The sequence below is a fragment of the Podarcis bocagei genome, assembly GCF_964188305.1.
Source record: "Podarcis bocagei genome assembly, chromosome: 2".
Classification (NCBI taxonomy): Eukaryota; Metazoa; Chordata; class Lepidosauria; order Squamata; family Lacertidae; genus Podarcis; species Podarcis bocagei.
Genome location: NC_138126.1, coordinates 50702012 through 50726658, shown reverse-complemented (window position 1 = coordinate 50726658; position 24647 = coordinate 50702012). Strand labels below are relative to the sequence as shown.

Here is a 24647-nt window from a genome sequence, read left to right as displayed (position 1 = left end):
GGTGCTTCAGATTAAGAACAGTTTCAGGTTAAGAACAGACCTCCAGAGTGAATTAAGTACTTAACCCGAGGTACCACTGTATAGATAATCATCCGTATGTGGCTATGGTGGCTCATTTACCAGATGTAATGTATTTAATGTTAGTTCTGGGAGTTTATACTTGATTCTGACCAAACCAAGCTTCTTGATGTCTAGTTCCTCAAGAACGAACATATATATTGTGAGAAAAGGTTTTGTATACTGGAACCCATTTCTTCGGATGCATAAAGTGTTATCCGCAGTTGGTGGGCCTGGACACCCATGTGGGATGGGATCTGGGACCTGCAACAAAATGTTGCAGCAGGGAATGCTCATTGTTTCTCTCACCCCTTTCCCCTTGTTTTTCTGTTCCTTCTCCGGAACAAACCCATGGCATTCTGTAGCTACTGAACACTGTTCTCATTGGGCTGGTGGGGTTTTGGGCGGGGGGGGGGAGTTGTCCTTTAGTTTCCCCACCCTACATTAGTTTTTGTATATCTGAAGATTTTGGACCCCTCCACATAGAATGCTGATACCTTCCTTGTTTCACTGTGGCTCTTTTTTTTTCTTTTTTAAAAGATAAAATCATTTCAACACTTCCAAGCTCTGTTCACTATTAGAAGGAAGTGGTCACACACATATCATAAACAGTGAAGCCAAAATGCCGCAAAGATAAGTACTGTACTACAAAACTGTAGTATCTTTTCTTTCTTCGATGTATGGCTAAACAAATCCATATTAAGTAGGGTTAGTGCTGTCTCTTTCCACTGCCTCTGCTAAAGCTTCATATAAACCTATTGTATTCTGATGCCAAATCCTATTACAGGAAGTTGTAAACTCCCTGCATCTTTAAAAATAACCTTTGTAGAACTGCCAGCACCTTACAGAATGAAAACGGAGGGCTCCATTCTCTTTAGAGCATGCATACCAAGTAACATCGAGTCAGCTTTCAAAAGATTATATAATAAAAGGACAAGGAAAATAACCGTTTTTACAGTGGTAATATATTTATATTTCTAACCTCAGACTTTCATAAATTAAAACTGAGGATACCTTGGATATAGAAAGCACAATGTGTGGTAAAACTCCTTGAGAAGGGGTTGGTGGTGACCTTACATCTTTCTTTCAACTTTTAAACATGCATCACAATGCATGACACACTTAACATGTCTCACTAAAGCAGGGCACACTCTCTGTTTCTGTTCTGGAAAGCCTCTAGCTCCCCACCTGCGATAGTACAGTGTTCTGCCTCCATGGTCACAGACAGTAGGTTTCTGAATACCAGTTGCTGGAAGCAGCAGGAGGGGAGAATTCTCCTGTGCTGAGGGCCTGCTTGCTGATTTCCAGCAGGCATCCTGGATAGCAGGATGCATACCCTCCCCCAAGTGCCCCTATATTCCAGGGACAGTCCCAGAATTACAAAACCCACCCCAGCTTCTGATTTGGTCCGGGAATGCCCTTATTTCACCCACCAGTACCACTGCTGCTGAGCTCAGAGAGGAGGATGAGTTGGCACTTGTCCTGAGAAGCGGCAGCAGTGGCAGCTGGAGGAGAGCATCCCATTGCCTCTCCATGGCCACTACTGCCAGCCTCCTCCCTTGGGCATCCTGCAGCGGCTGCTGAGGAATGGGCGATGAGGAAGAGAGGCCGCTGCCACCAAGGATGCGTTGGCTCCGAGGTGCAGGCAGAGGACAGGAACGCTGTTGGCAGGAAGAAAGGGGGAATGGAGTGTAAGGATTTTTTTATTATAAAAATCCTTTGTGTATCCATGTCTCATCTTGCCCCTTTCTCAAATTTATTTATTGGTGTGTGTATGATTTTTTTGTTTTTGTAAATCTACCAAAGAATAAAAATAAAATTTTGATTAAGGGGTTTTCTCAGGGCGGTGGAGGGTGTGTTTGCTGTGTCTAGTTGGTGTAGTGATGGTGGAAATGCTCTGCGGGGTAGGGGGACAAAAATGGGGAGTTGAGGATTTTCATCTGAGGAATTTTGCACGGTATGCTGGATGCTGGTTAGCACTTGGCCTGATCTAGCAGGCTCTTTTTATGTTATTAACACCGGTTTAACAAAAAAAGAAGTTGCAATACTATGATAAAAGCACAAAGCTTGGTATATATTTAGGGGCACCCTGTGAAGCTCAAGTAGAGAGCTATTCGTAATTTCAAAATGGCAGCCAGTTTTGTAACTAGTTGTGCCGCTTGCCTGTGCATTAGGAAGATTTCCACTTTCTCTGAAGAGAGTGGCTTGTGGGTGAGTTGCAACAGGGCTACATAGGGCTACATAGGCACAGGGCTACATAGGCCAGGGCAAAAGGCCAGGTATAACCCACAACTTTTATTCTTCCTGAGGTAATGTGATACAGTGATTTTATGAATTATTACTTGGGGGAGAATATTTCTTAAAATTGGAAATAGATTTAAGGTTGTGTAGGAATTTGTTCAGGAAATACTGTTGGGCCATTGGGCTGACCCAAAAGGTTCTTCTCAAGTTCTTATGTCTGCTGTCGTTGTTTTTCTTCTTGATGTTGTTAGTTTGTACCCATCCTCCTCCCCGGGTGGGTTACAGCAATTTACAAATACATTTTTAATCACTATACGATCATCTGAACACAGTGATTTTTTTATTAAGAAACACAGCATTTTTATAAAAGGTATTAAACAAACACCTGGATTAGGTGAAATTTTAAGCAAAGCATTTAGTAATTTTTTAAACAGTGAACAAGTATAATAATTATACAACTCAGGATGAGAGCCATTTTAGAACAAACAATTTCAAACTGTCCTTTGACAGCAGAAATTCATAGGCAGGTTGTCTCATTTGTCAAAAGTGAGTAGATTGCCAGTTAATATGCCTTTTGTTCTGATACACAGTGACAAATTCAGTAATAATTGTGCAGAAATGTCCCTCTGCTTAATATCCGTCAGAGCAGATGGAAATGTTTTGCAAATTGGTCACAGCAGACCACAGATAGGTCTATCACTACCCTGCCTGGCCCTGGGTGGAATGCTTGTACCACCCAGAAGAGCGAGTTATCCAATTTATCCAAGTAAGTGGGAGAATATTTTGTAAGAAGGAATATTGCGTGCAAATCCAGCACACACCACTGACTTAAACATTAAGTGATAGGTGATGTAACTGTTTAATCATTGCAATTGTAGACAATTCCAGTATTGCTATACTTTGTTGAGCCTCACTGGTCTGCTTTAAACCCATGGGTTTTTAAAAATATTAATCATAAAAATAAAATATACCACAAGCACATTCTCATGCATACTCTTTTGCACCCATTGGGATAAGAAAGTTTAGGAGGCTGACTTTTTCCCTTAGATGAATTACTCCTCTTAAGGATTTCCCATCTTCATTCATGGATTTGGAAAATTAGTACTTTATGAATGAAGTTGTTGAACTTAAAAAATGTAGCAAATTAATCCAGCTCTAAGATGTCCTTGCAGCAGATAAATTTAGAGGGAGAGGACCCTTAATGTATAACATTATAATTTAAATATTTTTTGCAAGCTATCCATATTTTATTTCAAAACCATTTTTGTGAAACTTCTTAACACACTTTCAGTGCTTACTTCATGTAGTCACAGCTTTGCATATTTTCTTTGAAGATTTTGAAAATACAAAGATAAATGATGACTAATGTGCACCATCTGCCTGGGGGGAAAAGATTTCTTACTGAGGACTCAGTTTCCGCTAAGCTGATTTGCTTATAAGAAGGAAGCAAGCCCATCCCTCTGCTATGAAAATGAGGTTTTAATATCTTCTGACAAATTATTAAATAGCAGTATATAGGCACTAGAATAACAATATTTACTCCATAGATTAGGGTCAGTGGCATCTCTTCTTTTGGATTGTTACAGGAACTCTGGGGGATCAAAAAAAGCTGGTGCGTGTTCTGTGAGGCCTCAAGAACTTCTAATATACTAATTTGTTGGTGGAATGTGCTGAATTCCTAGAGCTTTCCTGCCCGCTGAAAATATTTGATTGGTGCAATATTGGTTGCCTCTTTGTGGCCCTGGAGCTTGAATGTTTGGTAGTAGAGATGAAATATTGCTCTTTGTGTTGAGGAGACACAGGTGCCTTCGTGATGTCATTATTCATAGCTGATGGTGTGAACCACTAAAAGTATTGTGTTTCTGAAAACGTCATATGACACAAGTTCTTATTCATAGGTAATTTATGACATAGTTTCCTCAGTATTTTTATGAGCTTGAGGGTGCTAGACCTTTCTAAATTCCTGGATCCAGCAAGTGTTAAACACTAATTAAGCCAGATTAGTTTCCTCTGTTGAGTTGATCTCCTTAGTGATGGGCCAGTAAGCAAACAAGGGAACAAGGGTGAGAGACAGCAATTGGATGGGTGGGGCTCCCTCAGCAGATAAAGCCAGTGTTTAGAGAAGAGAGGTTAGAGGCAAAGAGTTGTGTGAGCCAGAAGCTGGATGCAAAAAGGCTGCAGGCTGGAAAGGCAGAGAGAAAGCCATGGCTGATTTCTTCTTGAATCCAAGGCTGTAGCTATGTGTGTGTAAATACACCTTATATCATAAAGACACTACAGTCTGCACTGTGCCTCATTTCCAAAGGAAACACGAATCCTGGGTAAGTGCCTTGGATCCCTGTAATCTTGCACCTCCTGGAAATTTGCAACAGCATCCTGCTCCCCCAACACAGCCTTTATTCTTATACTGGCAGAAGAATTAGGTTGAGGTAGAGAGAGCAAACACAAATAGCCCTAGGGGACTGTTTCCCCCAATGTTTCATTGCTCTGAACATGCAGTTGCTTCTCCTGATGCTGCATCCTAGATTGGCCCACAATTAAAAGCACATGATTTTAACTATTTATGTAGCGCCAAATAAAAGTTAACAGGGCAATTTACAAGTAAAAAAAATTTAATAAAACCAATCTAGTTGCTAATCACTCTATTAGACTGGATGATCCTCAATCCCAGCTGGAGGATGGGTCTGTTGCACTGCTTTATCAACTAAAGGTGTCCTTCTTATGTTGCTTATACTCTGTGGGGCAAAACATACATACATGCATGTACCAGGTGCTACCAAGAAACACCACGGCCCTGTTCCAAATCTTTCACCTAAATGGACTGTTACAGCAATGATATCCAAGTATTGTTGGGCAGTGGGAAGGTAGATTAAGGTAAGGAGCAGATATTCCTGACTGGAAGAGTGAGTTTGACAGTCTGTGTCTTGTGGACCAAGTGAGAGCTAGTTCAAAATGCTTAATGGAGATGCTATGGGTCTTACAAGTTGCCTGTAGCATGCCATGCTTGACATAAGGAACATTTCCAGGTGAAAATCCCTTTAAAACATGTAGGATTTCACAGAGAGAGGGAGAGAGAAAAGGAGAAAATGAATGGTCTACTCTTCTTTCTTCTATGCTGACACTACTGAGCTAATTTTTTATATGGGCTGTGATGTTTCATGCCATTTTTTTCAAATCAACAACTCCCCATGTGAAACTGAGGGTTTTAGGATGGGGCAATGTTGGTGTAATGAGTTGTAATCATTTACCTGACTAGTCACTATTCTATTCAGTAATTCTACTCAAATTAATTTGTGGTTATCTATGTGTAGCTCAGAGTTCAGTTGATGCCAGGATTTCAGTTCAGTGTCCTTTGCCAGTGAAATGTAAATGGAAGCCATTGTTACTGGGGAGACTTCTATTACTGGACCAGAGTGCAGAAAAACGTTAATTCAATTAAATGAAAATAAATATCTTACACGCGTTTTCTAAATATTTGTGTTGAGGTATCAATTTCCTACACTGTCATTACGGTGTTGCCGTGCAGGCTTGATATCAGGCTTTGTGGTGTTGTGCTGGCAGTGTTGTTCGTATGCTGCATCACAGCACTTGTTTATCCGCAAACCGTGTTTTAATATAGGGCTGTGTCTTCACAAACTATCTACAACAGCAAGCAGGGGAACCTGTGGCCTTCTCATGGTTGTTGGACTACAGTTCCCATAATCCCTCCTGACCTTTGGCCATGCTGACTGGATTAGAAAGAAAGTAACTTGCACTAGGGATGCAGGTGGCGCTGTGGTCTAGACTCTAAACCACGGAGCCTAGGGCTTGCCGGTCAGAAAGTCAGCGGTTCAATTCCCTGCGACGGGGTGAGCTCCCGCCATTTGGTCCCAGCTCCTGCCCACCTAGCAGTTCAAAAGCACGTAAAAGTGCAAGTAGATAAATAGATACCGCTCCGGTGGGAAGGTAAATGGCGTTTCTGTGTGCTGCTCTGGTTCGCCAGAAGCGGCTTAGTCGCTGTCTGCAGACAAACGCCAGCTCCCTCTTAAAAATTCCTCTTAAGTTTATTAATATATGTGTATGGGTTTATGTTGCTGAGCATTGTGTTTGGTCCTCTGACTAGTAAATAGTGATATAAATTTACATGGATATTATTGCATTGGTTATTATTCATTGTTAACATGCATCAAGCATTCTGGAGATGCAGTCCATAAATGTTTTAAATAAACAAAATAAAACTTTGGTTTCCTATTAATGATTGCCATTTTAATTCATTTCTTTTACAGGAACAAGTAGAATATGCCTTCCTGATAATTTTTACAGTTGAAACATTTTTGAAGATTATAGCATATGGATTATTATTACATCCCAATGCATATGTTAGAAATGGATGGAATTTACTGGATTTTGTAATAGTAATTGTAGGGTAAGTCTGATTTTTAAAGTTTCAATATATAAAGTTTCAATATATTAAAATACTTGAAAACGTTGCCTCGTTTTGTATGTATGCCTGTTTCTACACTAGTGACATCATAAATAATCTTCTTCAATTTTTCTAGACTTCAACATGGTTGTCAAATGCTTGATAGCTTATACACTCCCCACCCCGCACCCCCTGGAAATGTGATGTTTATACAGTAAGCTCTTGTTGTATTCTAATAAGCTGTTGTATTCCCAGTGAGTCAGCAGCCAGAAAATTTAATAAGTTTAGGGTTCTTTAATATGCTAATTTTTCCCTATACAGAAGTAATGTTTCTGCAGAGAATCATGTGTGTGTAACGTGAGGTACAATCAGCACAAGAGCTTGAACTTTGTTATCTATGGGTAGGGTTTTTTGTAAACTTTGTTTATAAAAAACTTTGTTTATACAGGTTTCACTGTTCTCATTTTTTACTTTATTATGAATGTGCTTTATTGTTTTGAGTTCTCTTGGGTCTAGGATGTCAAGTTACACAGTGTCAAAAAGAGGAGACAGATTTGCATAAAATATTCATATGCCATTTTATATGTATATATGTATATCTGGCAATTTGAAAATAACCTTCATAATTTAAGTAGAAATGCAATATCACTATAGTGGGGGAATGCTATGACTAGGTGACCTACATGCCTTGTTAGCACGTGGTAAGCAAGCTAACTGTTGATGGGCAACTTCAAGGCCTTTCTGCTCTCCTTTCTTGTGACTCTTTACCTTTAAACCACACCTGAATTGACTGTTCTTAAAACAAAGGACACCTTTAAATAGAGGCCTGTCTTCTGACAGCCCTTCAGTTAGAACACTCTTCTCTGTAAAGTGGGGCAGGTGGGTATTGTATTTGGGGTCCTTATGATAACTGAGGGGGACGCGGGTGGCGCTGTGGGTAAAACCTCAGCGCCTAGGACTTGCCGATCGCATGGTCGGCGGTTCGAATCCCCGCGGCGGGGTGCGATCCCATCGTTCGGTCCCAGCGCCTGCCAACCTAGCAGTTCGAAAGCACCTCCGGGTGCAAGTAGATAAATAGGGACCGCTTACCAGCGGGAAGGTAAACGGCGTTCCATGTGCTGCGCTGGCTCGCCAGATACAGCTTGTCACGCTGGCCACGTGACCCGGAAGTGTCTGCGGACAGCGCTGGCTCCCGGCCTATAGAGTGAGATGAGCGCACAACCCTAGAGTCTGGCAAGACTGGCCCGTACGGGCAGGGGTACCTTTACCTTTTTATGATAACTGAAGAGTTTGTGCACAAATGTTTCTTTAAAGAAACAAAGCATTTTATTGTGGGGAAAATGTGATCTTAGCCATAGAAAAGCATAAAAAAGCTCTCAGACATTCCCCCGAGTTTGTTCACTTTGATAAGAGCCATGTGAAGATGTCAGACTCAATCATTGTTGGACAGAAATTAATTACCTCAGTATTCTTTATCAGCCTGCTCAATAGGCCCAATATTTGTTATTTGGCAGTCTTAATCTGGGAATGTTTAACCAGAAGGGGCAAAATAGGGAGAACTAGACTAAAATAGTGCAATGACAGACAATGAACATGCTGCAGAAATGTAGAACTAGAAATATCAAGCTGAATTCCAAGTAATATGATCTGAATTACTCTTTTGTGTGGAAACTGTTGAAACACCCCCCACCCCCAAATGGTACACGAGTTGAACCTGTCATCCAGAAAAGTAGAACAGTTCAAGTTTTCAGCATCTGTGCAGGCCATTGACATCACAGGAGGTGAGCAATAGTTAAATAAGAAAGATGCACATAAAGCTATGTGAAATATTTTGTGGCACAAGCCCACAAACAAGTTTCTTCCTGGAAATAAAGAAAGGAATGGTGTGAAATCTGATGTCTTATTTGTATGTGTTGAAAGCTCTCCTGTGTGGAGCATGTGAGTTACCCTGAGCAGTCTATCAAACTGCAACAGAAGCTTTTTACCATTGTATCATTGCTCTTTTATAATTTAAAACACAAACCCCTCACATTGACAGCTGTATAATTCAGGAGTTTTTCGGTGTATTTTCCAGGGGGGGTGTGTGGCACAACAACTTTGGGTTTCTTGCAAAATCAAAGATGATAAAATCTCTTATTTCTTGTTTACCAGATTGTTTAGTGTAATTTTGGAACAATTAACCAAAGAAGAAGAAGACGGTGCCCATTCTAGTGGGAAATCAGGTGGTTTTGATGTAAAAGCCCTAAGAGCCTTTCGTGTGTTGCGACCCCTCCGGCTTGTATCAGGAGTGCCCAGTGAGTCATTATCTATTTATTTATTTTCTTGCAATTGTTTAATTGAAGAGATGAGATCCCCCATGTCTATGAAACTACATAGTAGATGTTGCCTTCCTTATCGATTAATTTGATAATGTCTATTTTGAGATGTCACTCAAAATAGTTTACTAAAGTTTTGGGATGGTGTGTGTGACTATGATAAACGTTCACTAAGCAGGTAAAGGAATTGATTTTGTGGACTGATCCTATCAATTAAATGCCAAACTAGATGCTACAGTAAAAACGCAGCTGTCTCTGAAAATGGAACCTACTTGTTCTTGACCTCAGATTATTTTCTGTTTTCCTCCTACTGCTAGGATGTGTGGAAACAAGCTATGACATGAGGATATGGCAAATTCTACTAGACCATGCTGAAGGGATAGGGAGAACTAGATATGTGGCTACTATTTTTGGTGTCAATAGGCACGTTTCACATCTAGTTTGGACCTTAGGCCTTTACTTAAATACTTCCAGTGAATGAGAGCCCAGCTCCTCTTGAGGTAGTCTGGTCCACTGTTGAACAGCTCCTGACATTAGGAAGTTTCTTTTAATGTTTAAGAGTCCATGTAATAAGCTTTGGAGGAGCCCTCAGGGAAATATTGTGCAAACATTTGCTCTAGATCACACTTTCCCAAATTTTTGACTTCATTGACTCCTTGATAAGCTTATGAAGTTGCCACTGACCCCCAACCCAAATTCTTAGGAATTCAAATGAAATTAAGTCAAGATATAGCACCTATATACCTATAAACAGGATGATCTGAGAATACTGTTGTGTATTAGAATCACCTTATTCAAGACAGACATTCCTTCCTCACTTGCCTTTTGTACATTCCTGAGAGTCATAGTTCTTAATTATTATTATTATTGTTTTGCATTATACCTCATAAACATTTTTCTCCCCCGGGCCCTTTTCAAAATGTGTTTTATTATCAAATTTTCAAACAATAAACATAAAAAAGAATACAAATGTGTCAGAAAATTCAAAGAACCATAGGCATTTATTCACCTGATGCAGAGTGCCGGGGAGGTAAATATCAACTACTTTGGGAAACCTGGCTCTGGGAAATGAAAGCTGGGCTGCTAAAACTGGAAGAACTACTAAAACAAGCAAGTCCAACACAAATGACATGTGGATTTGCATATAATCCTTTCTGTTTTATTGCCATTCATTGCTGTCTCTTTTTTTGAGGTTGTTTTGGATTGAATGAAACCTCTCTCTCTCTCATCTCTTGCTTTTAACATTTGATCCAGAAGCAAGGTCATAATGCTGTGTTTATTAGACCATAATCTGTTGCCATGGAAATGATGGTAATTGGTACAGATTTAGCAAAATTACTTCAATGGAGGATCAAGCTATTGTAGGAAAGATGCCATGAGTGGGGAGAAAGCCTTTTGGTCAGATGGAAAACTCTCACTGCCAACAGACTGATATCTCTAATTTTGTACATGCGTTTCTCTCGATACAAGCAAGAGCTGACCTTCCCTCTCTTTTTTTTTTTTTAAGTGACAAGAGAATTAGAATGTGTGTGTGTGGTTTTTTTTAAAAGCTTGTTTTGCTGTTCTCAAGGGCATCTTCACTTAGTACATACACTTATTAAAAATTATGCTGGTACTTTTTGACTGTACTTTTTGACACTAGCAATACTCTCTTTGACCAAGTATTCTTTAAGAGAGCAATGCGAAGCCCTAGCTGGAAGCAGTGGGGTGGAAATGAATGATTCAGATCCACATTTTCAACCAAGACTCTGCTGCTTGTGCCACCCAGGGTTAAAGGTGCGTTCAGGAAGCTAATCTTACTTTTTGGCAGTGCCAGCCTGAATCTGGCATAGCAGAGTGGCCTGGAGTGTAATCCTCTTGATGAAATGTGCTGTCTTCAGATCCATCACCTGGCCCTATCCCGCCTCTCATGTTTCAGAACCTTGCAGTGGCTACCCAGGGGAGGACAGTGCCAGCAGCGCCGTGCAGTGCACTGTACTTTTGGTGGGCACAACAGTGGCTATTCTGCAATTGTGATACACCCCTACTAGGAGCAGCCTGTTGGAGAGCCACTTCTGTCTCAGCATAACCCCACTCAGGGGTTAGGATTGCTCTGCAAGTCTTTCCCCACCAAAGTATTTACAACCCAGGTGTTGTAAATTTCCACCACAATTTAAGAACCACTAAGTGTTAGGTGTTAGTTTCCCAAAATAATCCAATCTAACTTGGCTAGTTGAGTATTCCACTTAGGGACTGGGGATATATTAAAATAGTTTGCTATTGTTTAATACTTTATGAACTGCTTACACATAGGTCAGCTTGTCAATTTGTAATACAAAGAGCCTGGTGGATTTTTGCTAGACTTTTGAAATAGAACATTTTTTTTTTAAGAATGCTGAACATTCTGACCTTTGACAATCCTCTTAATGGAATACCTCCAAACTTCTGACTGTAGCTGTAGGACAGGCATGGGCAAACTCAGTTCTCCAGATGTTTTGGGACTACAACTCCCATCATCCCTAGGTAACAGGACCAGTGGTCAGGGATGGCGGGAGTTGTAGTCCCAAAACATCTTGAGGGCCGAGTTTGCCTATGCCTGCTGTAGGATTTTGTGCTAAGGGCACCAAGGTTTTATGAAGATGGCCTTCTGTTTGTCCTCTTGTATTGGGTTGCTTCTAGTTATGTGACTATACAAAATAGTATCAATATCTCTCTGTGTGCTTTTTGTGCTTCACAGGTTTACAGGTTGTCCTGAACTCCATTATAAAAGCCATGGTCCCTTTGCTCCATATTGCCCTTTTGGTATTATTTGTAATCATAATCTATGCTATTATAGGATTGGAACTTTTTATTGGAAAAATGCACAAATCATGTTTCTTTGATGATTCAGGTGAGTAAAGAAGCTGCTATTTATAACTCGAACAGAACTGTTGTACCTTAAATCCATGGCTTGAAAAACAACAGCGCCCCTGAATGTTTAAAATATTGTTAACCTTGATCTTCTTCACATTGACCTTTATTGAGGATTCAGAAGCGAGAGTAGTCAGGGCTAGTTTGGACAATACCCAGAAGCAGGGAAAACTGGGACAGTTGTGGCTTGCTGCAACACACAAGGTAGACTGTTGGGATCTTGCTTTGGAAGAGATCTATGAGGGTTTACTACCTCACATGTCCTAAGTAGAAGTGTTCAGTGCCTGTTTCCTTTTTTATTGCAGTTTGCAAACACACCCTCATTGTCAACCTCAGATTGAAGTACAGGGAAGCTACTACTTTATTAAAATAAGCTCATGTTAAAACCATTGGCAGTTGGACTGGAAGTTAATCCACACATAAGACTGATGCAGCTCCCTGTTACTAAAAGAAGGAAGCAATATTGAGATGATTAATAGAGACACTGGACATCTAGAGATGCTACAGGGCTAGAGATGCTACAGGGCATCCTAAATATGAATGCTAGTAGTCAAAAGTACAGTTTATCAAGGTTGCTAGTTGCAGTGGAAGAGGAGTAAGATCTGGTAATCTACATCTCATTCCACAGGACTGAATGACACATGATATACTATTGTGTTTGTTTCAACTAACTCTAGAGCAGATCACCACAAGCCTGCTCAGAATTAGGTTTACATCATTCACAATTTCACTGAACAGATGTTTGGTTAGTTCTTCTAACTGTGGAAAAGTAAGGACTACAGTCCATTGATGGTGTTCGCCTATTGAGATAGGTAGGACAGAAGTCCAGGAGGCTAACAGTAGGTGGAGCCAGAGCCAGTGGCAGGTGGAATCAGGGCCAATGGAAGCAGGAACAACTACTTCTAGTTTTGTCTCCGCCCCCTACTTGCTGTGTTCTACGAGGCCAATGCTTAGACTAAGGAGGGGTAAGCTGACAGCCAGTTGTCACCCACTGGACTGGTTGTAAATTAGAAGAAATATAGGAGCAAACTGAAGTTGGTTGGGCAGTGCCTTCTTCATCCTAATGGACGAGCCTCTGCTGTTACTGGCATAGATATAGAGTGTCACTACTGTAGAGCAGTGTGATAATGTATACAAAAGTGTGTGATGTTGCCTTAATAAAGTGAGTTTCCACCAGGAATCTACATAGTGCAGATTTAAAATAGGCCAAGGTTGTATCCAGGCACAGTTTTGAGTATAGTACTGAGAAGGAATCAGTGTGGTCTGCACACGTTTTATGGTCAGTTATTGTCTGCATTGGTGTTCCTAGTTTGCTCATTAATATGTCACAAGCTTTTCTACAGTTATTTTTCTGCTAATTTCTTTCAGCATAAACTAAGCCGTGTGTGTGTGTGTGTGTGTGTGTGTGTGTGTGTGTAAAATCTCTGAACTCAGCTGCTTTCTGACTCCATTTCAAAACCGGTCTGCTTTTTCCAAGCCGGATGTTGAGAACTTCTTACCCTGAAATGTTTTTGATCCATTTTTAGATATATTAGCTGAAGAGGACCCTGCACCTTGTGCATTCTCAGGGAGTGGACGTCAGTGTCCCATGAATGGCACTGAATGTAAGGGTGGCTGGCCTGGACCAAATGGAGGCATAACCAACTTTGATAATTTTGGCTATGCAATGTTAACTGTGTTCCAGTGTATAACAATGGAAGGATGGACTGATGTGCTATATTGGGTAAGTCACCAGTGATACTTCTTGTGCGTAAAGGAAAATAACCTTGCTTTGAAGCATCCTCTTATACTCTTCTTCCTGTCACTGGATTTTCTTTTCAGGTTAAATGGGTGCTCTGTACATTTAACTTTATGCAAGTTCCACATTTTGCAAGTCGAATCTTGTGTTTCCGTGCTTTCGAATGTTTCATTAAAAAACTTGCTTTTGTGAAGGTACTTTATGTTTATTTTTAAAGCTGACATTTAGCATTTTTTTTTTGCAATTGCTTCATTTACTTTCAGTTTCGTATCAGCATGCTCTGAAATAAATTTATATTATTTTGAGTTTATAAATCATTTTGCAAGCATGCCGCCTATGAAGTATAATCAAAACTGGTGATTAAATTGATTCAGCTTCCTTATAAGAGGGCAATGAATCATGTCCCAGGTTTCTAGAGCTACTAGCTATTGATGTAGTGCCCACTGCTGGGAAGATGTAGCATAAAGAGTGCTAGTTAACCATTTAAATTATGCCTATAGACTTTCACTTGTAGGTGCTATACTTTCATGTGGCTACACATGAGTATTCATATTGAGCATACCAATGCTACTAAGGTAATAGTAAATCCCTGGCAAAATGTTAAATGAAATGTTAACAGCACAATTATATGCATATTTATGCAGAAGTATATTCCACTGTGCAGTAGGGCTTATTCTTTTATTAAATCATTTAGGATTTCAGCCTAAATCAAAGAATTCTGAGTTGTTCCATTTGTTTGTAGAATATGTATTCAACCCAAAGTCCAAGGATGATTATAAGAAATAACAATAATAATAATAATAATAATAATAATAATAATAATAATAATAATAATAATAATATAAAAATCCCTCTTAATATCCAACAACATATCCAAGAATAGCTCAGTCAGGGAAGCCACTAAGCAAGCAGGCTGGGTAGTACAGTGATAGAAGCCATTATTTTTCTTCAATTATGGCCTGAACCTCATAACCTGAACCTAGGACAAAGTGGTTTTCTGGTGAGCAAAATCATACTTTTATTAACCACAGCTACTATCACCCCTCTAGTCTTGTTTGGTGCTGCAGGGCATGAGAGTTTATTGTAAACCAACCTGCCTTTCACCAACAGCACTGACACACCAGAGGGCACAGTAGTTAGTCCCCCATGAATCTGTAGAATGGGATGGCCTGCAGGTGTCTGAGTACCTTATTTCTCTGATAAAGTCTCTTCCCTACACCGTTCTTTCCCCTATCCGCAACCACCACAGCCACCCCTTCTACCTGTCTTGTTTTCTGACCAAGGCATCTCTGGACACTCAAGCTCTTCTAGAATACTTTTCAAATGGGTAGAGGTAAACTCTAAACAGTAATGCAACCAACAAACAAAATGTGCTACTTGGCATTGCCACGTTAAAAGAAGGCACTCATGTGCATAGGGTGACAGAGGAAACATGGGTAGATGTCAACCTCAGAAATGGCATCCAAGGTCATTTCCAATGTTTACGTATCACTTCACAGTATGGCTTAGACTACTTTTGGGGAAATTGTCAGAGCTCTGAAAGTAATGGACGTATTTAGACATACTGTACACCAAATTGAAGGTAAGGAGCTTGGTTACCAAACATATAATCATCTTGGAACTCTGTTTTTGATGGGTGAATTGCTATTAAGGCTCAAACAGCAAAACAAAACAAACAAACGAAACAAACAAAACAAAACAAAACAAAACAAAACATAAAAACCCTAGGAACTATGGCAAAAACATGGATTTAGACTGCAGTATTGTTTGAATCCCTTATAGCTGTATCAAACCTATTACATACTGTTATCCAACTCATTTCCTACAGCTTAATGCATGGAATGTCCAAATTGGATTGATGCTGAAAGCAATTTATCTGTTAAAGTTCCAGTGCTGTTATGTATTTGGCAACTCAGCTGTTTACCGTCATTTTGGTGGGGAACCTCAGGTCTGGAGGGCAAATGTAACCTTCCAGCTTTGGGAACTCTTCCCTAGGCATTGTCCTCTCCTCAATGGCCACATGCAGCTTCTTCCAACCCTGCCCTATATTCTCCTAAAGTACTATGCCTTGCTGTAACTGTTCTTGAACTCTAATAACTCCTCTTGCTTTGTCTGTGTGGAGGATATAAAGTTGTGTGTTCATGGGATTGTAGAACCCTTTGACTTTATATGTGGCTGGGATGCAGGCTTCTGTATGAAGGTTGGAGCCACATCCATTGCTCTTGCCATTTTCGCCTCTGGTCCACTGGCACACAATCCTGGATGGTTCCCCTCAAGCAAATGCCTCCCTTGGGCTGCCAAAGGTTCTTTGTTTCTCTCCTATGCCTGTGTCCAAATTGACCCATTGTTTTCAGCCCTGCAATGTTTTTCCTGAAAGTAGTATAAGCCATGATGTGACCTTGAAAATTATCATGGCTATATTTGAGGGTGTCATCTACCCAAATCCGCTTCGTCACCCTAGGTACAATTGATTTGGTATAGGTACCTGCTTTTAGCATGCCAGTGATGATACAACAACCACATTCTGTTTGACCTACTATAATATATGCATTATTTGGTAATGAGTGTTTGTGATTCAGTTCATAACAAATGGCTTAATAAGATACATATTCAGTGAATTATTCTGGAGCAAAATATTGATTAACTTATAATGTCAATATGTTTCAATATGTTTATTTTATTTCTGCTTTCTTATGGTTGGAACTAGTTTAGCAGATTGATGTCAAGTGTTTGGATGAGATGCACTGTCCTCATACGCTGAACTATTTCGTTTAAAATATAGCTGTACAGCATGTACATGCACAATGACAGCTGGCAACTGTCACTAAAGGTAGAAAGTGCTGTGATACATGGTGGATTGTTTCTGTGACCAAAGGCAGTCTCCTACTGAAGGTGACAGAAGAACAGCCCTAATGCTAAGTGTTTATGCAACCCACAGGGATTTAATTAAGTAATGCCATTATTCCCCATGTGGCATTAACTTCTAAAGTAGCTTCTGCCACCCATGGAAACAGAAAATAACTACTCCCTGTGTTTACATATTCAGCAACAAAAACAATTGGCACTGATGCTATTCTTGTCTGCTGCTGCCAATTAGTTATAAATGAGTGAAATACCTGCTATTAAGACACAGGGGCTCTGTAGGTGTGGTGAGAGGGCCTTTATGGAAGGAAAGGGGTATCTCTGCATGCTCTGTACTCAGAAGTACATTGCAACACTTCACTTCAGCATTGGTGGAACCTAGACCTTCCAGGTCCTGTTGCCCTCAAGTGTATACAGTGGTGCCTCGCAAGACGAAAATAATCCGTTCCGCGAGTCTCTTCGTCTAGCGGTTTTTTCGTCTTGCGAAGCAACCCTATTAGCGGCTTAGCGGATTAGCGCTATTAGCGGTTTAGCGGCTATTAAAGGCTTAGCGGCTAAAAGGCTATTAGCGGCTTAGAAAAAAGGGGGGGAAGCGGAAAAAATCGCAAGACTCGCAAGATGTTTTTGTCTTGCGAAGCAAGCCCATAGGGAAATTCGTCTTGCGAAGCGCATCAAAAAACGGAAAACCCTTTCGTCCACCGGGTTTTTCGTCTTGCGAGGCATTCGTCTTGCGGGGCACCACTGTAATTGCTTTCCCCCCTTTCCCTTGTTTTGGTCACTGCAATAACTAGACAGTCATTTACCTATGTGAGAGAAAGTGAAGGGGATGGGATCTAAACTCACATTTTGTCCCTGGGGCCCCAATACTTGAGTTGAGTGGTTGATTTTACCCCCACCCCCAATTGCAACCCATTTCCTTTGCTTCATAGACCTAAGTGGAGCCAATGAAAATTATGGCTGCCCTTTCAGATGCAATATATAACACAGAGATGTGGAGTAGGTGAAACCAGGTTATGCTTGGCAGAACTTAACTTTATAATAACAGAACAATTAACAAATCTGAAGTTAAATAGTTACTCTGCTTATTGCTCAGTTTTATTGCTTTGGTACAGGAAATACATTGCAGGGATTCATGCTTCTGTGTCCTTTCTCACTCTGGTATGTCCTAACTAGCTCATGGGTCTAAATGTGTATGCACAGTACCCTCTGCTTCATGTGTTACTCACATGAAGGAGAACTTACATAATTAAGGTTCAGTGGGGGCTTACCATTTACTCGGCCCCTGAGGTCACATAGTTTTTCCTGGCCCTGCTCCCATCCACCAGTGAGGCAGGGATGGGAAGTCCAAGCAGAAAGAATGAGTCTATGAGACAGAGGGACGGTTATAGATATCTTAGTAACATTCAGATATACAGGTGATTTCACCAGAGGAAAAATAATAAATTTTACCACTTAGTACTCAGAGAGCACTGAGATACGATTGAGCATTGAGTTTCAAATGAACAGTGTAGCATGCTGAGCCCTCCTAGAGAAAAATTAAACTACTTTACAAGAAAATACCTGTCCCAGCAGAATGAACCATCGTTTGCTCTGACGCAACTCCTTGTATCTTAGGCTTCTCTGACACCTAACAGTGTCAGAGCAGCATGGGACTACTATCCTGTAAGAAATCACTGTGCATATTCCCAAATAAGTACTGATTCAGAAAGCCAAGAATTATGCCTGGCTTCAGATGCCCAGCTTTCTCTCTACAAGAGGGCTTCATTCAAAATGGTCCAGGTGTTCTGTGGCCAATCTGCTTTCGGAAGGCTTCAAGCGTGTTATTACTAGGGTTGGTGTCACTGCCTGGCACTCCTTCCTGACTGGGCACTCTGTTAACATCTATCTTAAGTGCCCATCTCCCATAGTGCGCCAGAGTTGACGCTATATCAGGGGCATTGTGGGAAGTTAAAATGGCAGCTCAAATCTCAGAGCACTGCTGCCTGTCACCACCAGTGCCAGTGGGTGAATGTGACCCACTAGAGGGTGATTAATTGCAGAGGACCCAGTTGTGTTAGGTCCCAGTGCAGTGTTTGCACGAAACATATGTAATCCAGCATGATCTCCTTTTGAGTGAATTGTGCTTCACTCAGCTAAAATGTTATACTCACTGTGTCTTTGATCAACAATCTGAAGAGAGGACTTTCAGCCTAGAAATTCAGAGCTTTGGGTGGCTTTTTACTGAGCACAGGACAAACAACCATTTCCTATTCATATGATTAAAAATAGTCCTGTAAGATGTATCCAAGTAAGTGAATATTAATCAACTTTAACAAAGAGAAGGCAGAAACACTGAAACAAGTCAAGTCCGGGGGAACAGAACCAAAGTGGTCTATTAATTATAGCCACCATACAGTATTATCATTTGTGTGCTGATCCTTTAACACCTGATGCATTAAGACTTGGGTTGGCTCAGAAGATGAGTCATCATTGCTTATTCTAGCTGCTGCATCCTGTATCTCAGGTTGAGAGCCCTTAATATGGTTTAATCATTGGCTAGCTGGCTGCAATAAATTGTGGGCTCCCAGAGTTCAATAGGTAACTGGGTAACCTGATCTGGGTATAACAGCCCATCATTATGCTTTTATGGCATATTTAAAAACAATGTATCACTTAATTCCTTAAAGTTTCCTATAAATGACTTATAAAACTTAATGTAATATGTGTGTGGCAGTTAAAATAGCATATAAGCACAGCAGATGCCATTATAACACTGAGGTCACATAATAGATTAGGAATATAAAAAGTCAATGTGATTAATTTGGGGATTGTCTGGATCCAAAATCTAGTGGTTGCACGATATCTGATTGATGTGCTTTTATTTACAGATAGGTAGCCGTGTTGGTCTGCCATAGTCAAAATAAAAAAAAAATCCTTCCTGTAGCACCTTACACTGTGTATCAGATACACTTCTGTGTATCTGAAGAAGTGTGCATGCACACGAAAGCTTATACCAAGAACTAACTTAGTTGGTCTTTAAGGTGCTACAGGAAGGATTTTTTTTTTATTGTGCTTTTATTTGTGCATGATAGGCATTGTGTTTGCCAAGTTAGGAATGGCTTCTGCTTTCACTCTGCAAAATTGAAACTTTCCACAGATTTGCAATAAAGTGTATACTGAGGTAGAACTAGATGTTGAAATGCTCCTTGATTTTTTTCTCTCCACCTCTTCCTAAAAATATGGAATATATGTGTGATGTGACACTTTTTGTATGGTTCAGTCCTGTTCCCAGCTGCATGTCGTGTTAACCCTGTAGTTTTATGCCAAGGGCAGCTTCCCTTCCAATTAGCAGCACAACAGGGAAATTTTTATTAGAACTATGGCAGAGAAGAAAATTGCTTTAGAAAACCCTCCCTGTGTACCACAGACCCAGTCCTGATTCTGCCTCCTCTCCAGCTGTTATTAGACGTGAAAAAAGCAAACACACAGTGTATGGATATATTGCCTACAACCGCTATTAGGGACAGACCGCAATGACGGCTTTACTCAGCAGTATATTGCTGATGAAACCGTCTCCTGAGTCCCTCTGCTATGAGCACCCAGCACGCTGAGTGAAAAACAAGCGGCAGCCAGACCCTGGAAGCAGAGGGTCTCAGAAGCGGTGCTGGTTTCACCAGCGATATACAGCTGAATGAAACTGCCCGCTCTGTCTGCCCTCATACCGCTGCAGAGGGAGAAACAAGTTGCATCACCGGAGTGTGATAAGCTTGTTCCTCCCTCTGCTTCAACAAGCCCTATGTCCCTCTGGCTTGAGCAATCTGGAGGGACATGGTGCTTGCTCAGGCAGCAGGGGAGAGAGAGAGTCTTCTCATCCCCTGGCTGAGGAGCGCAAACAAGAACCCCTCCCCCCGGCCCTCTGGCACATGTGTGCACTGGTGGGATGTGGGGCTTGCTCAGCCAGGGGGCAAGAAGGCTCAAAGAAGCACTCCTGCCCCCAGCTGAGCCTAAGAAATAAGGTGGGCCCTAAAAATATACACCTCAAGTTTCAGAATTCTGGTTAAAGAGACATGTGTTCAGGATTCACTGAAAGCTGTATAATGAAGGTGCTAGATGCACCTTTGTGGAGAGGGAGTTACGTAACTTAGGAGCTGCCACAGAGAGTGCCCTTTCCCAGGGCGCCACAACACCCCATGCTTCTGAGGGTGGTGGAACAACCAAGATGGCCACTTCTGCTGAGCTTAGCATCTCAGATGGTCTGCAGAGAAGGAGGTGGTCTTTCAGATATGGGGGCCTGATTTGTTTAGGGCTTTAAACACTAAAGTGAGCATTCTTTATTGGGCCCAGAAACGAACTGGAAACCAATGCTGTTGGAGGCAGGGATTAAGGAACACACAGTGTGACAGCATATTTTTTTATACAGTGGTGCCTCGCAAGACGAAGTTAATCCGTTCCGCGAGTCTCTTCGTCTTGCGGTTTTTTCGTCTTGCGAAGCACGGCTATTAGCGGCTTAGCGGCTTTAAGAAAAAGGAAACAAACTCGCAAGAACTCGCAAGACGTTTCGTCTTGCGAAGCAAGCCCATAGGGAAATTCGTCTTGCGGAACGACTCAAAAAACAGAAAACTCTTTCGTCTTGCGCGTTTTTCGTCTTGCGAGGCATTCGTCTTGCGAGGTACCACTGTATTCCATGTTACCAGGAAGAGGGCTGAAAGAGACATGGAGTGGTGGTAGCGCTATGATTCTTGTAACATCTACTTCCTTGTTGCACTTGGCATATGCTGTGGACAAGAGGGAACTTGTGGTCTGGTTGTGTTCTGAAGCCCAAAGAGCATAGGGAAGAAGTCGGGCTGGTTTTGCTGGCTGGCAAGCTGTTAGATTTGAAAGGCATTGCCTTTTAAATCAGCTTGATATCTGAGCCTCTGAGATCTCAGAGCAGAGTCTTTGAAACCAGCAAGGTTTTCAGAAACTGCCTGTTATCCTCCAAAGAGTGTGGAGCTGACCAGAAGGCTTTGAAGTCTCTGTTCTAGGGTCAGCTGACCTACTGTGCAGATATCAAAGCTTGCTGGAACAGCTCGCACTCTTTCAGAAAACCCTGATTTCCAAGGCTATTCTTGATGCTGATAAAAATACCAGCAACTTAAATGCCAATTAAAATGTTACAAAACCAAGTGAGAAAGGTATAATTTCTACCCATGCAAGAGCTGTAAAAGAGGCTGAGGTGGAAGGATACTTAATCTGGCATTTAGTAAAATACTGATATAATTCCTAGGAAGCTAAGAGGCAGTCAGAAATGTTCGTTGGTTGTCCTCTGTCTGAAGCAATTGCTCTCGAATACGAATGTCTTTATAGCATCGGAAATGAACTTTTAAAATCCAATTTACAAATAATGCACAAAATAAAAAGAAGAATATTAGTTGAATAAAGGGTTGTGTGACTGAAGCACTTTCTTCTAGACCTGGGACTATAAATGGAATTCGAATGGCAAATGTATCCTTTTTGCCTTCAGTCCTTTAACATCAGAATGTGGATTATGACTCTCAGCACATTTACCATGAATATGAAAAACTGACCTTTTTACTAGTTTAAAAAAATATCAAAGATGGGCACAGACAGAACCCCCTCCTCCCGTTTTAAAAACAGTTATTAATAATTATGAATATTTATTATGGCAATGCAGTAAGTTTCTAGACACTTAATAAAAATACAAAGAATAGCTGTCATTTATAGTGAAACATATAACTTGTAAAATATTGACAAAATTTTGCTAGAATGGAGGAGAAGTGTGTCAGCTGTGGTGTTATGAGCAGCAGGGAGACAAGCAATAGGTGGAGCCAGAGCTAGTAACTGGCACAGCCAAGTAAATATTATTGATCCTCTTTTCTTACTGAGTTCTACAAGGGTGACACTAAGTATAAGGAGAAGGAATCTGATAGCCCCGTAGAGTTGGAAGTTAGAAGGCAGGTGGAGACCGGCTGGTGGAAAACTGAGGTTGGTTATGAGCCTCCATTGGTTATAAGCAGGCACCCCCAAACTCGACCCTCCAGATGTTTTGGGACTACAACTCCCATCATCCCTAGCTAACAGGACCAGTGGTCAGGCTTACAACCTATATAAAAACATAATTAAACATTACACATTAAAAGGCTTCCCTATACAGTACATCTGTTCTTGCATTTTCTCCAACCCCCCAGAGCAGCTTTGAGAAGGATACTGGGTATGCACAGGGAAGGTGTGAGAGAGGGAAGTTCCGTTGCACAAGCAGAAATCCTTGCGCTAACAGAACAAGTCCATTGGATATCACCCATTTGCTTTATATTTTTGTGTCTGAGTTTCAGCTTCTAAATTCCTGGATTTTTATGCGTAGAAAACTGAAAGCTGAACAATTAAATAAGATTTTGAAACTTGAAACTTAATTCAGATTTATACATCAAACCCGAGCCTCTTTGCCATAGTAACCCAACCCTGTGCTTTACTGTACCCTTTACTGCCTTGCTTGAGCCACAGTTGAGCCAAAGTCTCTCTTTGTTATCATTTAGTAGCTTCTTTCTAAATATTGCCTCCTATGTCTTCTAAATGAGATTAAAAACCTTTGCTGTATAGTTATGCTGAGTTCTAACTCTCTTGCTTTACAGTATTTTTTATTATGCTTTTGGAATGGTGATGAAACATGGCTCGTATTTTGCTTTTCTTCCCCTGATGATTGTGAGCAAGGGGGTGCATTCCGGTCACTTATCTGTGTTTCTTCCTCACCAACTGTTTGCTATTACAAAATTAAATTAAACTGTTTCTATAAGATCATCTTGTTTCTTACAGATGAATGATGCTATGGGATTTGAATTGCCATGGGTGTATTTTGTCAGTCTCGTCATCTTTGGGTCTTTTTTCGTTCTAAATCTTGTTCTTGGTGTATTGAGCGGGTAAGCATACACCTTTTTCGTCCTAGAAGCAGAGTCCTGTATTCGGTTGCCATGAACACATAGGTATATTATGAGAAGATCAAAATAATTGGGGATAAGATTTTAAAAATGACACGCTGGGATTTTTCGTTTTAGAACAGCATGTATCCTTCAGAGGCCATGCAGCGTACAATAGCAAGGGCAATTTCCTGAAAAAATAATAGGCAGATGTAAAAACGTAAAGAGATCATAATAGACCTGCACTTAGTAATTAATTAACCACTACCTTAAATTCCAATAATTTTTTTCCCCAAACCGTTAAACAAATTATCAACCCCCGTAGGGTATAGGTTCTGAAATGTGCATATTGCTATAGTTAAATGTAATCTAGATATTTTAAAGCTCCTAAATGATCTTCTACACATTTTCTTCATCCCAAAAGTAGCTTAGAATTCTTTTTATAGTACTGCCAATATTGGGCATCATGGCGAACTACAGTGTAAGTAAGGGATGGAGCTGTGAGAGGGATACTGCTGGTACACTGAATACCTATGTGATCTGTCAATTGCAGGAGGACTCTGCTGTGTAGTGAATAGCTGAATCATAACATGTTTCCTTACATTTTACAGGTAAATGATGCAATAGGATGTGAATGGCCATGGATCTATTTTGTTAGTCTTATCATTCTTGGCTCATTTTTCGTACTTAACCTGGTTCTTGGTGTACTTAGTGGGTAAGCAGTTAGATTAACCTTGTATATTCCACCGCAGTGTGTGAAATGGCCTATGCGTTTGCACAAGCTTCACAGTGATGGCTTTTCTGCATGTCATTTTACCAGTGCTTGCTTTTCTGAATGTCTGAACTTTTGTGTTTCTGCCTGTCTATGACACCCTGTGTTTGCAGTGGTTCCCAACACCCCCCATCACTGAAGAGTAACTAAATGAAGTACTAACTTCCTTAAAGACATCATTTTGCACACAATGAGCGAAAGATGACACCTGTGTAAGCATATATATTTTAAAATATTGATAAAGGCCGTTGTCCATTTCTGAAAGCCTAGTTTCAGCATTTGAAAAGCTTATCTGAACAAACATACAATGTCTTTTGTGTAACTACCAGCAGGATATGCCTGTTAGCAGGTGCTTCACATTTTCTGCTTCTATTGACATTGGTTGTATGTTTTTTACAAATCCTTTGATGTCTCCTGTATATTGGTGGAGATGTCTTACCTAAAGCTATTGAATATCCAGGACATTGTGCATGCAGCTGGC

The 24647-nt window shown here is 40.7% G+C and overlaps 2 protein-coding genes across 30 annotated transcripts in view; one reads left to right on the top strand and one right to left on the bottom strand.

Moving 5' to 3' along the window:
- CACNA1D (calcium voltage-gated channel subunit alpha1 D) overlaps positions 1-24647 on the top strand; it is a 194813-nt gene that overhangs the window by 61650 nt on the left and 108516 nt on the right. For 20 of the 29 annotated variants that reach the window (XM_081185237.1, XM_081185233.1, XM_081185236.1 and 17 more), the window contains exons 4-8: positions 6564-6703; positions 8852-8994; positions 11732-11884; positions 13431-13627; positions 24006-24109. In XM_081185237.1, coding sequence (XP_081041363.1) covers positions 6564-6703; positions 8852-8994; positions 11732-11884; positions 13431-13627; positions 24006-24109 — 737 coding nt within the window. Of the gene's footprint in view, positions 1-6563; positions 6704-8851; positions 8995-11731; positions 11885-13430; positions 13628-23293; positions 23398-24005; positions 24110-24647 lie in introns of those variants that run through there. The other 9 variants (XM_081185216.1, XM_081185230.1, XM_081185227.1 and 6 more) reach the window with 2 other exon arrangements.
- Positions 12037-24647, bottom strand: part of ACTR8 (actin related protein 8) — a 183108-nt gene continuing 170497 nt past the window's right edge. Inside the window, exon 14 of the mRNA XM_081185246.1 lies at positions 12037-12046. The gene's annotated coding sequence lies outside the window, so the exon portion shown is untranslated. The remainder of the gene's footprint in view (positions 12047-24647) is intronic.